This window comes from Melozone crissalis, unplaced genomic scaffold (assembly GCF_028551555.1).
Source record: "Melozone crissalis strain CALT ecotype California unplaced genomic scaffold, PUWL_Pcris_2 ptg000023l_1, whole genome shotgun sequence".
Lineage (NCBI taxonomy): Eukaryota > Metazoa > Chordata > Aves > Passeriformes > Passerellidae > Melozone > Melozone crissalis.
Genome location: NW_026535801.1, coordinates 8,734,951 through 8,750,252, shown reverse-complemented (window position 1 = coordinate 8,750,252; position 15,302 = coordinate 8,734,951). Strand labels below are relative to the sequence as shown.

At 40.6% G+C, this 15,302-nt stretch overlaps 1 protein-coding gene across 4 annotated transcripts in view; it reads left to right on the top strand.

Annotated features, from left to right (window-relative positions):
• DIP2A (disco interacting protein 2 homolog A) overlaps positions 1-15,302 on the top strand; it is a 78,410-nt gene that overhangs the window by 51,394 nt on the left and 11,714 nt on the right. For 3 of the 4 annotated variants that reach the window (XR_008483108.1, XM_054277662.1, XM_054277661.1), the window contains exons 12-25: positions 55-164; positions 612-714; positions 1,700-1,764; positions 2,084-2,177; positions 2,603-2,722; positions 3,440-3,554; positions 4,460-4,599; positions 10,624-10,760; positions 11,212-11,292; positions 11,485-11,612; positions 12,718-12,832; positions 13,984-14,185; positions 14,359-14,468; positions 14,592-14,672. Coding sequence is in view for 3 of the 4 variants with exons in the window: in XM_054277662.1 (XP_054133637.1) it covers positions 55-164; positions 612-714; positions 1,700-1,764; positions 2,084-2,177; positions 2,603-2,722; positions 3,440-3,554; positions 4,460-4,599; positions 10,624-10,760; positions 11,212-11,292; positions 11,485-11,612; positions 12,718-12,832; positions 13,984-14,185; positions 14,359-14,468; positions 14,592-14,672 (1,601 nt within the window). In the remaining variant the exon portion in view is untranslated. Of the gene's footprint in view, positions 1-54; positions 165-611; positions 715-1,699; positions 1,765-2,083; positions 2,178-2,602; positions 2,723-3,439; positions 3,555-4,459; positions 4,600-10,623; positions 10,761-11,211; positions 11,293-11,484; positions 11,613-12,717; positions 12,833-13,743; positions 13,826-13,983; positions 14,186-14,358; positions 14,469-14,591; positions 14,673-15,302 lie in introns of those variants that run through there. The other variant, XM_054277663.1, reaches the window with a different exon arrangement.

Genomic DNA, 15,302 nt, shown 5'->3' with positions numbered 1-15,302 from the left:
AAAAACTCTGATGTTTGGAACTGTGGTGACAGTAGCTTTTCTTTTTCTTTGAAGGCTGGCCTCGTCTCATTTGGTTTGTGATTGATGGGAAGCACCTGGCAAAACCAGCCAAGGATTGGCATCCCCAGGTCCGGGATGCCAGCGCCGAGATCGCTTACATCGAGGTGATGCAGGGGCATGTGATAACTTCTGTGGTTACTCTGTCATAGTTTGTGATCTTTTCTTCCTCTAAACTCTGGATACAATAAAAGATACATGGATTTATGTATGTATGTATAATGTTTTATATTGTTTAATGTATAATATTTTAAACTGTGAAGCAAGAATGTTTCCATCCGGCTGCCAGGCAGACTGTCAGTTGAGTGACTGTGTGGAGTCAGGTTGAAGATTGGGGATAATCAGCATTTTGGGACCCCCAGGACAATTTAATTGGACTAGACAAACAGATTTTTTACCATAATAGTGTATTCTGTGGACATAAATATATTTTTATGCTAGCTTTTTGAATTAAAAAAGCTGGGTTTGTTTTTGTAATATGTTTTCAATTCACTACTGTAAATTTTCTTGGTTTTGCTGTTAATCTAATGCTTGCATACACTTTCTCTTCTCAGTACAAAACAAGTAAAGAGGGCAGCACAGTGGGCATTACTGTATCTCATGCCTCCATGCTGGCACACTGTCATGCACTGACTCAGGCATGTGGGTATTCAGAAGGTAAGTTAGATAGGTGTAACTTTAAAGTTGTATTGCATTTAAATTTGATGCATTTATTTTAAAATGCATTTTTAAAAATGCATTTATTTTTAAATTGTGCTGCATTTGCATCTTCAGACAATTCATGTTGCATAAGTATGTCTGTTGTCTCCAGAGAACTTCAGATAGAGTAGTCACTTCAACTGCACAGGGAAAGACAAACTTCCTCATTTATAAAGGGTGTGATGTGTGAAAGAACGTTAAGCCACCTGTGAAAATGTAATCAAGGAGGGGATCTTCCTCTTACCTAATCAAGTCCCAGAAAAGAACATCTCCCCAGGGATCTGCTTGTTTGCAGTCATTCTTCCAATGAACAGCCAAGACCTGCGCTTGGTTTTGACCATCTGTATAGAGTTAGTCTGTGCTACCATTTAACCAAGTACTTTCCTGCATCCATCCATCCTACATCAGTGATAAGCAAGTTTTACCTAATCAATACAAGATATCCCTCAAAAATCAGGGACTGATTCATCAATTGAATCCTTGACTTAATATCTTTGATTCTTATTTGTTTTTTTCAATCACATAAGATACTCAAATTCCTCAGAGAAAATATTCAAGAAAATTTAGTAGAGCCATGGTGATATTTCTTACTGGCTCTATAATTCTTTCAAGTACAGATTAACTTTTTCAGTTCAGCTGAAGAAGTTTGCTTCAAGACTAAATTTTCAGTCTGCATAGTTCATTGGCAAATGGAAAGGGTATTATAATGAATCAAGATGTTAAATACCTTGTAATATTCTAGTCTAGTAATCATAATTCAAAGATTATTGCACTAAGTAAAACAAGTCACTTGGAGCTTAAGCAGCCTGTTTGTCATAGGCCACAGAGCTTTGGTTTCTTAGCAGTCATGGAAGTTTCAGAGTTGCTTGAACAAATATTTGTAGTTCTTAAGTATTTTTATAAATATGCTTTTTAAATCTGGTGTTTTTTCCTGTTCTTTCAGCTGAAACACTAACAAATGTCTTGGATTTCAAAAGAGAGGCTGGCCTTTGGCATGGAGTGTTAACGGTGAGTGTCGCAGGAAAGACAAAAAACTGCAACAATTTGCTTCTTTCACTTGGTAGTGTACTGATATCAGAATGAGGCTATAAATTCATCATTTCTCTCAAATGGTTTTTGTTTCAGTATTTATATTTCTCAGAATAAACTGTTGCTTTTGCTGTACCTTGTGTATTTTTTCAGAGTATACACATAGTTTTCACTACCAGTTAACAACTGTCAGAGTTATGCTGCAGCTGTGATGATGGGGAGGTTTATTTAAGCATTGTTACATGTTCTGTATTTTTTAAGCCACTTGGAAATTTATTTTTGAATCTCTTTCTTGTAGAGTGTTATGAACAGGATGCACGTCATCAGTATTCCCTATGCATTAATGAAGGTTAATCCACTTTCCTGGATACAGAAAGTCTGCTCATACAAAGGTACCCTAAAGGTTGTTTTAATTCCCCTCTTTTTGGGTTATTGAAAACAAATTAAAGTGTTTGTGCAAAATGCCTTTGTATCACACTGATTACTCCATTTCAGTATTCTGTGTGCTCATAGTTTCACTGATGAGTGATGTTGATGGCTTCTTCTGAGAGACCTTTAAAGAAACTGTGATTTTTAGTATTTGAATTTATAGCAAACATTCAAATTCTATGATGAAGTCCATCTGGAGACATTGAGTATACACATGTTATAGTAGTTGAATATTTGGCATTTGTATTTGTTTTCTACATTTGTAGCGTCATAAATTTTGTGTGTAGTTCCATAGACTTGTGTAAATACACAAGAATACTTAGATAATTTTATAATGGGTCTTTATTTTGTTGTGCACATGCAGCATAATGATTGTTTTGACTTGCAGCCCGTGTAGCAGTAGTAAAATCCCGTGATATGCACTGGTCACTTTTGGCTCAGAGGGATCAGAGAGATGTCAGCCTGAGCTCCTTGCGGATGTTGATAGTGGCAGATGGAGCCAATCCATGTGAGTATGGATGTGTTTCATGAGTGTCAGTCTGGCCAAGATTCTCTTTGTTGTAAGCCCTGTGTCAGAGCTGATGCCTGGGGAGTTAAGCAGTTGTTCTGTAGTAAAACACTATTTGTGTGCCAGTGATGCCACTGCTTTTTCATTACACTCATTTGCACTTCTTGGCTATAATTACCAGTGTAAATTCATGTTTTGCACTTCATGTTTTCATTAGTGTTATACTCTTCCATGAATTGACTTGAACTGCTACCTACAAGATATAAACAGATATAATCCACTTTGGGCCAAGTGCTAGAGGCCTAGTAGAATTGTGAAGTTTGTCAGAAGCATATAAGTGCTGTCACCTCTGTAAGAAACAATCAGATAGGAGCTGTATAAGAGGTTGACATAAAGTTACCTTTAGTGACAAAGTATTCTGATCCCTGAAGGACTTCCCATGATACTAAGTGCTGGTGAGTGCTGCCAGAGGAGGAGTACACAGTTGGGAATTTCATTCAGTGTAGTTGTTAGTCACTAGGAGTTCTTTTTCCAAATCTACTCTCTTACAGTGAACTGGAATGCCTTTCAGACAGTTTGCAAGAGTATTTGGTTTGTACGTGAATGCAGCAGTATTCATATAACTGAGCTGAGAGTGAGCACAGACTTTGAATTCCTGAAGCTCAAACTTTCCTGCTCTTAGACAAATGTTCCTGATTATGTGATGGTTCTTTCTAGGGTCAATATCTTCCTGTGATGCATTCCTGAATGTATTTCAGTCCAGAGGTTTGAGACCAGAAGTAATCTGTCCTTGTGCTAGTTCTTCAGAGGCACTAACTGTTGCTATTCGCAGGTAATTCCCTTTCCTGAGAAGTGAACTGAAGCTTTTCTTGACTATTGAAATGTGTCCTAGAATCACAGAATGCTTTGGTTTGAAGGAGTTCAAACCCCCTGCCATGGGCAGGGACACCTTCCACTGCACCAGGTTGCTCCAAGCCCCATCCAACCTGGCCTTAAACACTTCCAGGGATGGGGAATCTCATGTTAAGGTGATAGTCAGAAAATACCATAACCCACATAGAGATGCCCAAAGACCTAGGCAGAGGAAATATGAAGCTTACAGGTGTCTCTTCCACTAGATGATGGGTGATTTTTGTTTATTTTCTTAAAAAAGTTTAATATTTTTTAAGAATAGTCAGACAGAAAGTGGTTTTTTCACACTTTAAGAAAGTTAGGTCTCATCCTCACTGATGGTATTGGAGGGCCTTTTAAAATGCCCCCAAAACAAGACCTACTTATTTGGGAGGAAGAAGATGGTGAATTGTGAATCAACTGCTTATGTACAATGATTTGTAAACAGGGGCTTAAAAAAATAAATTGTAGCCGGTCTGAGAAATGCCATTGGATTTCTGGAGATGGCAAGGGATGCTCTGGGAAAAAGAAATACTTGAATTATTAATAGACAAATAGATGGGATATGCTGGATTTTTCTGATAGCAGTTCTGATCAAAATGTGCCTTTTCAGAAAGTCAACTTCAAGAAAACTTGAAACAAAAAACTTGGAAATTTTGGAGAGTTTTGTTTTAGCTCTTTCTTCATTTAGTTACTGTATAAGTCTTGAACTCTTGTTTGTTCAAAGTGAGAAACCATTATTTTTCCTAACCTTACCAAGGCTGAGAAACCAGCAGAATGTTTTAGTGACCCTCTCACCAGTACTGGTCTGTTCATTCATATCTAACTGGTCTTTCTGTCTTCCAGACCTTCTGAACTGGGTGGCCCCCCTCCAGGAAAAGCAGTGTTATCCATGAATTGCCTGAGTTTCGGCGTGATCAGAGTGGATACAGAGGAGAAGTTGTCAGTGTTAACTGTGCAGGATGTTGGGCAGATTATGCCTGGAGGTAGGAAAACGTTTTGTGTAGGTTTCAGCATATTCCAAATAAGTTATCTTTGTGTGCATGGAATAAATAAAAGTGTTAAATACCTTTAAGGTAGTATGAGTTATGATTTGACACATTACCTAAACACACGGTGGATTAGAGATTCATGCACAGTAAAACTGAATGACCATAGATTTTGGTATGGGCAAATGCTTTTGGCTTGTTGCAGAGTTGTTTTTGAAATGGAATGGAGTGGAGTGGAATAGAATAGAATATTTCAGTTGAAAGGCCTGTAAAGGTGATGGAACAACTAATTCTGGAAACTATTTTCTCGTGCCCATGGAGAATAAGAAAGTGATCAGGAGTAACCTGGATTAACCCATTTCCTAATGACATCTGTTTGCTGCACTGTGGTTCCTGAATTAGGTAGAGCTGGGTCTTGTTCCTCAGCCAATTTGAAGCAAAGAGACTTTGTCTCCTCCTTGTTGTTCTCACTTGTGATTTGGAAAGGAGAGCACTCTGAAGAAGGTTAGTAAAGGTAGGGTGCCAAAGCAGACCTAAGACTGTAAACAGTGGGATGAGGGACTGGACACTTGGTGCCATCTACTCCAGCTTTTAGGCTGGCAGTTTCATGGCACTGTCTGTCTGCTCTGGTGTGCTTGGAGAGGATAAAATACAGATTTTTTGGAACTCTCCTCACCCCTCAAGTTTATTATGTAGTTACCAAAGAACCTGATTGATGCTGGTCATGCCCTTGGCACCTTTGGCTTTGCAATGCTTTGTCTCCTTATGAACTTCCTGCCTTGCAGAGCTGTGGTTCTAAAGCCCTGCTCTCTGTACAGCATTTACTCAAGGCAAATAGAAGAAGATAAAGTGGAGACTTAACTTGTGTGATTTCACCAACAACCTCTCCTCTGTACACCAAAGTCCCTGATACAAATAAGAGGAGGTAGAAAGCTTCCCACTCTGCTGATGAGAATTTCAGCTATTGTGTGCAAGTCTCATTGGTGTTGTTTAATTTTCCCTATTACCCCCACAAGCCTTTTGCAACTCCTGAAATTAATGGTTGAGTTGTTGTTATTAAACTTAAATTCAGTAGAGCTTCCTTTTGCTGAAGGCTGAGCAGAAGCTCTGCACTTCATACCAAAACAAAGAAGAGAAGTCACTTGGTTGTTGTGTAGCTTCTCTCATGTTTTTGTTTTGTGTTGAGACCATTTGAAATTGTTCTGAAAGTCCATAATAAATTCCAAAAAATAGTGATTTTTCTGCTGTGACTTGAATACAGATGGCATCTATTGCTGTCTGTTTGGGGTGTGCATACTGCTGTCCCCTTGAAACCTCACTGAAATTCCCCTGTGCTCCCAATGTTTTCTCTAGATTATGGGTTAGATACAGGGACATGAAGGGAGTGAGTCTGCATGCCCTTCAGGTAGTCATGAATCCTTTGGTGAACTTACTGAGCTTAAATTCAATATTGCTGCTGTTCAGAAAAGTGGTATTAAATGTAGAATTAATTGAAATCTTTCTTTGGATCACTTTATCTCATTTGGCTCCACCTCTATGGTCCCCCTGCTAAAAAACCAGGCCATACAAAACTAACACAGAGATGCTCCTGGCTTTGCTGTAGGCTTGCTCTCACAGCAAATTGTGCTTGACTACAGTAAGATACACAGCTACATGCAGCTACTCTTCATATTCAATTGTTGGGGCTGTAAGTCCCCTGCGTTAATTTTCCACAGAGCATCTGCTCAGTGGCATCTTCAAGTCTGCCTTAGGATGCTGGAAAATTTCCCTGTATGCTTATGGCTAAGTAATTTCACCTCATGAGTTGTCAAAACCTTATGAGTTTCACCTTATGAGTTGTCAAAAAATCCATTTCTGTCCTTGTGAAATGCCTGATGGAGCAGTCAGAGGGATGTGTGAAAAAACCCTTCCCCTTTGTCAAAATTTCTTGGAGCATTTCTTGGAGTCTGGCAAATCTGGGGGACCCTTCTGGGTTAGGGGGCCACTGGCAGGCAGTGATAACACTACCATTACTTTCTACATGAGTAAGAAGCATCAAGTGATTTGTCTGATTGTGTGAGGGGAGAACAGTTAAGTGTGTATTATTAAGTGTCTCAGAGTGACATGATTTGTAATTGATGGCTGTTGCTGGTTAAAAATACAATATCAAGTGGTTAAACTATTGGTAGGTTAAGCAGAATTTGGGCAACTTAATTCATTAACTCCTTTAAAACTCTGACTAGCACTGAGCTGTCAGAATCTGGGGCAGATTTACTTCAGTTTATCCACATATTAAGAATTCCAGCAGAAGTTTCCCTGTGCATTCCTTAAGTCAGAATATGCATTATAGATTTCATTATAAAGGATAAGTGATAACTTTTGTCTCTTAAAAAATCCTCTGGAGTACGAAGGAAGTCACAAGACTAGCAGCTACTTACAGGGGTATGCTAAATGAAAAAAATTAATGACTTAAATAAATGAATGACTTAGTTTCAAATGAGTCTGCATGTACATTCTAACAGTGGAGATACTTGTGTCTTGGTAAGATTTATGCTTTCTCCTGTGTAATACTCATGGAGGGTGTGCCCTTGTCCCTTCTGGCTTGGTGTTTGGCATACAGGAGAGAGCATACCACCACCTGTTCATTGCCCCTCTGCTGGCTGATGAGTCTTGCTCTTGATCTGCTTTTGGTTTTGTTTCTTTCTGAAGGCTTCATTCCATCTTGTGATCCCCACTGAACTTGGAAGTCTGCCCTAGCCTTTCAAATACTTTGTGACATAGGAGCTCACATTCCTGAATTTCATTTGGAAATGATCAAGCCTGATGGTTTTGATCTCATTACCTGTGAAGATCTCTGGCATGCTTTATTCAGGAACTACCTGGTTAAAAGGTCACGGATAAAATGCCCACTCGCACCCTCCTTTTCTTCAGATCTTGCTTTTTTTTCTGAGATGCTGAGCCCACCTGCTCAGGGGATCTTATTCAACAGAGCCATCAGCACCAGGGTCATGTCACATGTCACTGCTGTTTAACCCATAGGCCATTCTTGTTGCCACGTTCCCTTCACATTCATTAGCTACCATGAGTGCCCATCATGAGACCCTCAAGGGAAGTGCCAACATCCACAGAGAAATCTTCTCTTCAAAGATAGCATAGGAATTCTTAAGAGAAAATCTGGTATGGAATCCTGCTCTGGAGGAATGATGTTTTACCCCACCTGTTGACCATCTTGGGCTGTTTTACATAGTTTCTGTCTGGGACTGGCCAATTGCTAAATTTGGCTCCTCACCAACATTCAGTTGATTTTTTCAAATTGGACTGGTAAAGATGGTAGGGAGAATGCCAAACCTTTTCTTCTGCCCATTTTCAGCCTCCAGCTTTCACATCAACTGGAATGTGATTGCTGTGTTATCTGTCATCTTGAAAGCATATTATACCTTAAGTGTGAGCCTGGATATGTTGCTTAGTGGATATACTGTTAAGTTTGTCTCCTTTCTATTTTCCAACCAATCCTTTCCATTCTTTTACCAGGATCCTTCTCTTGTTCTTTCTTCGACAAGAGCTAACAGTCTTGAACCCAAAAGTTATAAATCCCTATAGCCTCTAATCATACAAAGGCTGATTCCTAGAAATAATGCTTCTGCAGCAGCTACTCTGTTAGACTCAGGCAGAAAACTTCACTTTGGCATCAAATCTTGGGCCTTCTGCAAGATCTTCTGCAATGAACAGAATCATGTTCTGGATTGTGACTGCATTCAGTATCTTTTCTAGAAATTTAGGGAGATGGTTCTAATTTCCTTAATGTTGGGATGCTCATATTGTTTCCAGCCCATGGATGTCTTGTATTTCATTCTGAGCAAACATTTGCCCAGGTTCTGGTAGTTTCCACAAAGCATCTTCACTGCAGAGGGGTCTGGTTCCTTTACTTCAGTGGAAAGAGTTGTTACAGAACAACTTGGTGAAGCTTTCAGGTTTTTTTCTTTAGATTGTGGATTAACAGCACCTCTTTTCCACTCAGCTCTTAGAATTTATCATAATCATCAGATCTGTGTTCCTCAGGGTTTCAGTCTGTCACACAGTGGCACAACAGCCACTGCAGAACAACTTCTCTTGGAGACCTGTGCCAGTGTGCACTTGAGATGAGATGTTGTCTTCCAGTTTAAATGTTACACTTTGGGTGCTCATGTTCACCTCCACAGTCTAGATTTATGTTTATCCTCATCTAGGAAGTTGGCTTGCTTTATGCCTATTTCCCTCACCAGAGGAGCAGGAAGAGATTCAGGTCTGCTTTTGGTATCCCCATATGCTGTTTTTCTCAAGGATGAGGTTTCTCTGGAAACCCTGGAAATGCCTTTCACAGTGATTTTAGAGGCATTTTATCCTGGTGTTTTAGTAGTTTTCCTAAGGCTTCGTGCTTCTAGAAGAGAAGTTCTTCCTGAAGAGTGTAATGCAAGGGTGGCCATTGTGTATGGATCCACTGTGAAATGCTGGAAATGCAAGAGGAGAGCACTTCCTGACCCTCATCAGTACCTTTGATCTCAGCCTTCTGCTGTACTGCCCCTGACATTCTTCTTGCATTCCTGCTGTGCTAGTCTTGAAACATCCAGAGCTGCATCCACTTTTTGGTAGGGCATCAGCATCATCCTTTGCACAGCAGGATTCTCATCTCCTGCCTTGGCAGGTTTGACTGCTGCTAGTCACCATCTGTCAGAATGTACATGTGGACTCATTTGAAGGAAGCAAGCTTTCCTAGCAGGAATCTGTGTTCTTCGTGACGTGCAGTCCACATGTACATTCCTGTCCCATCTGCTTTTCCCTTCTCTTTAATTCTTTTTCAGATGCAATGCTGTTGAGAGAGACTGAAATGGTGGTAGATGCACTCTCTTGTATGTCACACATGGAGCAGGAACAGGAGGAGAAGCGAGAGTAGAGGCTCCACAGATACTGCAGAAGGGCAGCCTTGCAGTATAACCTGGCAGGACAGAACTGTGCCTGCTGTTAGAATGTACCTGTAGGCTACCTGTATCATACATTGGTTACTGGTAAGTATTTTTTCTTTACTTGATCAGGGTGATAGGGTTGTTCTTTGGCTTCGTGGATGGAGCATCATTTAGGGACTGCAGGCTGATCCTTTGGTTTTTCCATGTTTGTGAGTGCAGTGAGGGCTGTACATTTGTTAATGCCCACAAACTGTGCTTTCTCCAGTTACTAACACTTCTCTTTGCATCATTGTTTGAGTGTTACATACAGAGTTCTGATGTTTGCTCAAGTTATTTTCTGTAGTAATAAACTATTTTGTCAGTTCCAATTTATCACTGAGTTTTGTTTTTTCCTCCTAAATTGCAATATGTGGGGTTTTGCATGACTGATAGTTCATACTGTAGGTTTTAATTCCAGATATCTAGTTCACACATAAAATATCCAAAAACTGTACCAGAATTTGAGTAGCATCTCTTTACTTGGTTACCCAAGATTATCATTACATGGTTCCAAACAATTAATAATAACTGCTAGTTGTTCTGATAGGTAGTTTTTATGAAACCAAGATAATTTAGAGGTTGATCTATTGGTAGGGTGAATAATGGTCTCACCTTTTCAGACCTAGGATGTTGGCAATTGCAAGACTTCTCTAAGGTTTGAAAATGTACCCACAGATCTATTTCACCAGCACTCCTTGGTCCATGCAGGCAGCAGAGTTGGCTTTGCCATGTTTATTTTGTATTGATCTGGGTAGATTTATTGATTTCTTTCTTGATCTTGAGTCTTACACTCCCTCAGTCCATTGTGCCTTGGATTCAGCTGGACCTGATGTGGAAGCTGTGAAGTGCTGTAAGAAAAAAGCACTGCATTTGTGAACTTAATCTTGGAGAACAGATTGCACAGGCTGTCAGGAAGCTATAGTGAGCTCTCTTACATGCTATGCTTTTGCTGTAGCTGATGAATAATTGATACTAAAATCTTTATCTGTCCGTGGCAGAGCACCATGAGTGTCAGGTGCTGGAGCAGACTAACACTGTGATTCTGTGTTCTTCCTTCATGCAGCCAGCATGTGTGTTGTAAAGGTGGATGGCACTCCTTATCTGTGTAAAGCTGATGAGGTTGGAGAAATATGTGTGAATTCAGGAGCAACTGGGACAGCATATTTTGGCCTCCTCGGAATCACCAAGAATGTATTTGAGGTTTGGATTTCTTTTTAATTGTTACATGTCTAGCATTTCTTCTTGGAAATAGAGTTATTTTTTCTTTAAAGGTCTTTTTTTGTGTGTGCAGTTAATGGTTTGGTTTGGTTTTTTAGTTAGTTAGAAAAAAGCCCTGGCCAAGTACACTTTGCTTCATTCATAGAATCATTACGAGACATTCTGTCTCTGGCAACCAAAAATAGCAAGTCTCATCTGCAGTCAGTCAGCTGCTTCTGTATTCCACAGTCCAGTGTAGTGCCTGTGTGAGCATTTAAATTTATCTTAGCTCTGAATTAACACAGTGGTCTTATGCGTAGTTGCCTGAAGGCATTTCAATCTTTCTGCCCATATTTTTCCTTGCAGTGGTACCTCATTTCATGTGTTCTGGCAGTAAAGGAGTGAAAATCCTTGTCAGTCCAGTGAGTGTCTGAATCCTTCTGTGTTCTTCCAGGCCATCCCAGTGACAGCAGCTGGCATTCCTGTATCAGACCAGCCCTTCACAAGGACAGGATTGCTTGGCTTTGTGGGTCCTGTAAGTGTGAACAACCCCTCAGGGCCCTTCTTTGTCCTGACTCCCAACTCTAAAATGATGCCCCTGAATTCAGCAGGACTTTGTCTCAGGACCTCCTAAAGGCCTTGAGAGTATTGTTGGCTTGAGTCAGGCATGCGTTGCCAGGTGTGAGGAGGTTTTTCTGCTGTGTTTCTAATCCTTCCTTCTTTTCAGGACTATCTGGTGTTTGTGGTGGGGAAATTGGATGGCTTGATGACAGTCAGTGGCCGCAGGCACAATGCAGATGACGTGGTGGCCACTGCGTTGGCAGTTGAGCCCATGAAGTTTGTCTATCGGGGAAGGTGAGTGCGTTAAAGACTTCATCACTGCTGGCTGGGCCTTGTTGCTCTTTTTAACCCACAGACAGTCACCAAGTGACACAGCACACACAGGAGCAGTGCATGTGAACTTTTTCATGTGTGTTTTGTAGGAAAGTTAGCACTAGGTTGTGAATTTGGTTGTTGAAAGGTAAATATTCACACCCTGCTTCATGCATAATAGATTTTAAATTACTTTCACACAGTATAAAGGTAGATCCCAAAGTGTCTGTTTAAAACTTATTTCAAAGCGTCTCTTAAGGCTCTCAAAAGAAGCTCATATGCTGGATGTAAAACACTTGTGTCCCCTGAGTCTTTTGGGTGGCTGAGGGAGGAACTGTGCAGCCTGTTCTAAAGACCAAACCAGGCTGCTGGAGGACCCTCAGAGACAGGTCTCTGAGGAGAGATGTTAGCCAGCTGGAGGACAATGACCAGGCAAGAAAGGTGACACTGGGGTCCTGGCATTATTAAATATTTGAATTAGCTTATTCAGAATGACAGAAACCAGATGTTGTATCACCAGCCTGAGTGCTCTTCAGTGGTCCATGGCTCCATGATCAATGGAGATCAATGACAAGTGGAGTCTCTCATGGTTCAGACTGGGACCAGTCCAGGCTGAGGCATTATTAATATTTTATCCTAAACCTAAAACTAAGGTAATTCCCCAAGGGGAGTTAAGTATTTTTCAATGCAAGCACCTGTAATTGTCAGTAATTTGGCATAGTTGTCTTCCAGAAGAGACATTATATATTTATTTATATATGTTTATATATTTATTTATATATTTAGGGGCTACAAGTCTAGTGTGCATGATGGAGTTCTGTAGGCAAGGTTTGCACAGCCCCTACATGTATGGAACTATCAGACATGAGTGACTGCAAACCCACCTAACCCCAGCAGAAAGCAATTACAGCAAGGAACCCAACATGTCTTCTAAATCTTTCTGTGATTTTGTGATGATCTGGCATGAATAATGCTTGTGTGTGTGAAGCAGTGCCATGAGAGGTTGCAGCCATGCCCCTGTGATGATGAGCCATGCTCTGTGCAGCCTGTGTTGCATCCTATCATTCTTCTGTCCTTTGTGTTTTAGGATAGCAGTGTTTTCTGTGCCCGTTTTGCATGATGATCGGATAGTGCTTGTGGCAGAGCAACGCCCTGACGCCTCAGAGGAGGATAGTTTTCAGTGGATGAGCAGGGTTCTACAGGTAGTCAGTCTGTCCTTTTCTCTTTCCAGGTGAATAAGGCTGGTGCATGAAATGAGAATATTAGAGCTTTTCTTTTTTTTTTTTTATTTTTTTTCCATAAGCAAAACCTATCAGTATAACCACAGAGAGCTGTACTAAGATAATTTTTTCAGGGTTCAGAATTAACAGAATTTTGTAAAAAGTAAGATTTTTCTCTCAGAATGTATTTTTAACTTCCTACTACTAGGATTCTCAAAGGCCTAAAGGTGATGGGTTTTGTTTGGGTCAATGCTACATGTCTCTTCTGATTTCATACTGAGAGTTACCTCTGAAAATATTCACAAGTATGCTGCCAAGTATCACAACATCCCCAAAAGCTTTTTTATCACTAACAACCTTATTTTGGATCTGCAACAAGAAGTATTAAAAACTTTTCCCCTTCATTATTTTACTGTATTTTCCTGGGGATGAAGGACAGAAGGAAGGGGAACTGTGGTAGATCCGCATTTGCAGATTTTAGAATTAATCAGTTCTCAGGAAGTGAAAAAGGAGAGATCAATTATGGAAGACTCTGGGGACAGCTGAAGGGAAGGATCCAAAGAACAACTTAAAGGAAGTTTGCTCTTAAGAGTAAGGCAGTTTAATAATAATGGTTTCTGTCTAATTTCAGCCTTCTTATCTTTTTGGAGAGAATATCTGGTATTGGGACGAAATATTTTTGTTTCTCCTTTTAGAAGTGTCATAGCTAAAAGAGGCACTTAAGATTTAGGCAGCAAAGATGCTTCCCTCCTAAATTTTGTGAGTTTTATGTTCTACTGCGCTTTTGTGATTGTGCCATACATGCTAAATTTGCTGTGATATAACTTTGGCTTTTGAAAATCTCTGCACTTTTTGCCCACTTTTAAGAGACTTTCCTAATCCCTGATGTGCAGGTGGCATCCCCTTGATAGAGGGCACAAGCAAAGTCCTGGGTCTGCTCCTGCTCCCATTGAAGTCATGGCACAGCTTCTATGAGTTCAGTGAGTGCAGAATTGGACCCTTTATTTGCAAATTGTGGTGCAAGTAAAAATTTTAATGTTATAAATTAATTGAATTCAAATTCTTGCTCTAGCTACATCCCAGTTGATAATGTGGAATGTTTGTTTGGTTTTTTTTGTTTAATTTCTGTGAAGGCAATTGATAGCATTCACCAAGTAGGTGTGTACTGCCTTGCCTTGGTGCCAGCCAACACTTTGCCAAAGGCCCCCCTCGGAGGAATTCATATTTCAGAGACCAAGCAGCGCTTTTTGGAGGGTGCTCTGCATCCTTGCAACGTCCTGATGTGTCCCCACACCTGTGTCACCAACCTGCCCAAGCCTCGGCAGAAACAGCCAGGTGAGGAAAGCAGAGTTTGTGCTGGTTCCGCCAGACTGGCACCTACAGGCTGAATTGCTGCTTGTTCCCCAGGTTGTTTGTCCTCATTTTGCACTGTTCTTTCAAAATGCAGATGATGTCCTGCGTTCCCCAGGTTGTTTTTCCTCATTTGCACTGCTCTTTTCAAAATGCAGATGTTGGTCCTGCATCAATGATTGTGGGAAACCTCGTAGCTGGCAAGAGGATCGCACAAGCCTCGGGCAGAGATGTTAGCCAGCTGGAGGACAATGACCAGGCAAGAAAGGTGACACTGGGCTCCTGGCATTATTAACTATTTGAATTAGCTTATTCAGAATGAGAGAAGACCAGGAAATAAACCTGAGGTACTTTGAGTGAATTTGAGTGTCTCCTTTTTCTTCCCTTTCAGTTCCTGTATTTAGCAGATGTTCTTCAGTGGCGAGCTCAGACAACTCCAGACCATCCACTCTTCCTTCTGTTGAATTCCAAGGTAAGATGCAACTTGGAGACTAAAACCAAAGCAAAAGATTATTAGATTCTAAGAAAATTCCTTCTAGAAGTCTTTTCCTGAAATGTTGCAGATTATTTTAATGAAGCAGACAAAAATTGCTACTTAGTAAGCAGCATAAGTTTTTCAACTTCGGAATTTTATGTTGTATGTTTTATTCCACTTCTGGAATAAAAGTATGCATTCTACCTAGCTTAAAACATTGCAGTAATTGCGTTTCCTGCCAGAATACAGCTTTTGTCATAGTAATGGAAGCCATGATTCTGTCTTCATTCCTGAGCACAAGGGTAAACTGTAAGTCAGAAAAGGAGAATTTCCTGATAAGAAGCTCTAGAGCCTAAGTAGAGAGCCCTTGGGACAGCTTTGGAATCAAATTTTCCAGGAGCACTGTCACATCCTGCAGGGGATACTGATGCCTTGCCCTGGGCTAGGCTCTGCCCTCAAAAAGGATGGCACATAGAGTGACAGTAAGAGCCCAGGGACAAATTGGATCTGCCCTGTGCTGTGCTGTACTGCAGACAGGAGTCTTCCAGAAAGTACAGCAGCAGTCTTTGGGAAGTAAAGGATTTGTAGGTCTCATTCAGAAGGGCAAAAGAGTTTAGGACATAGTTC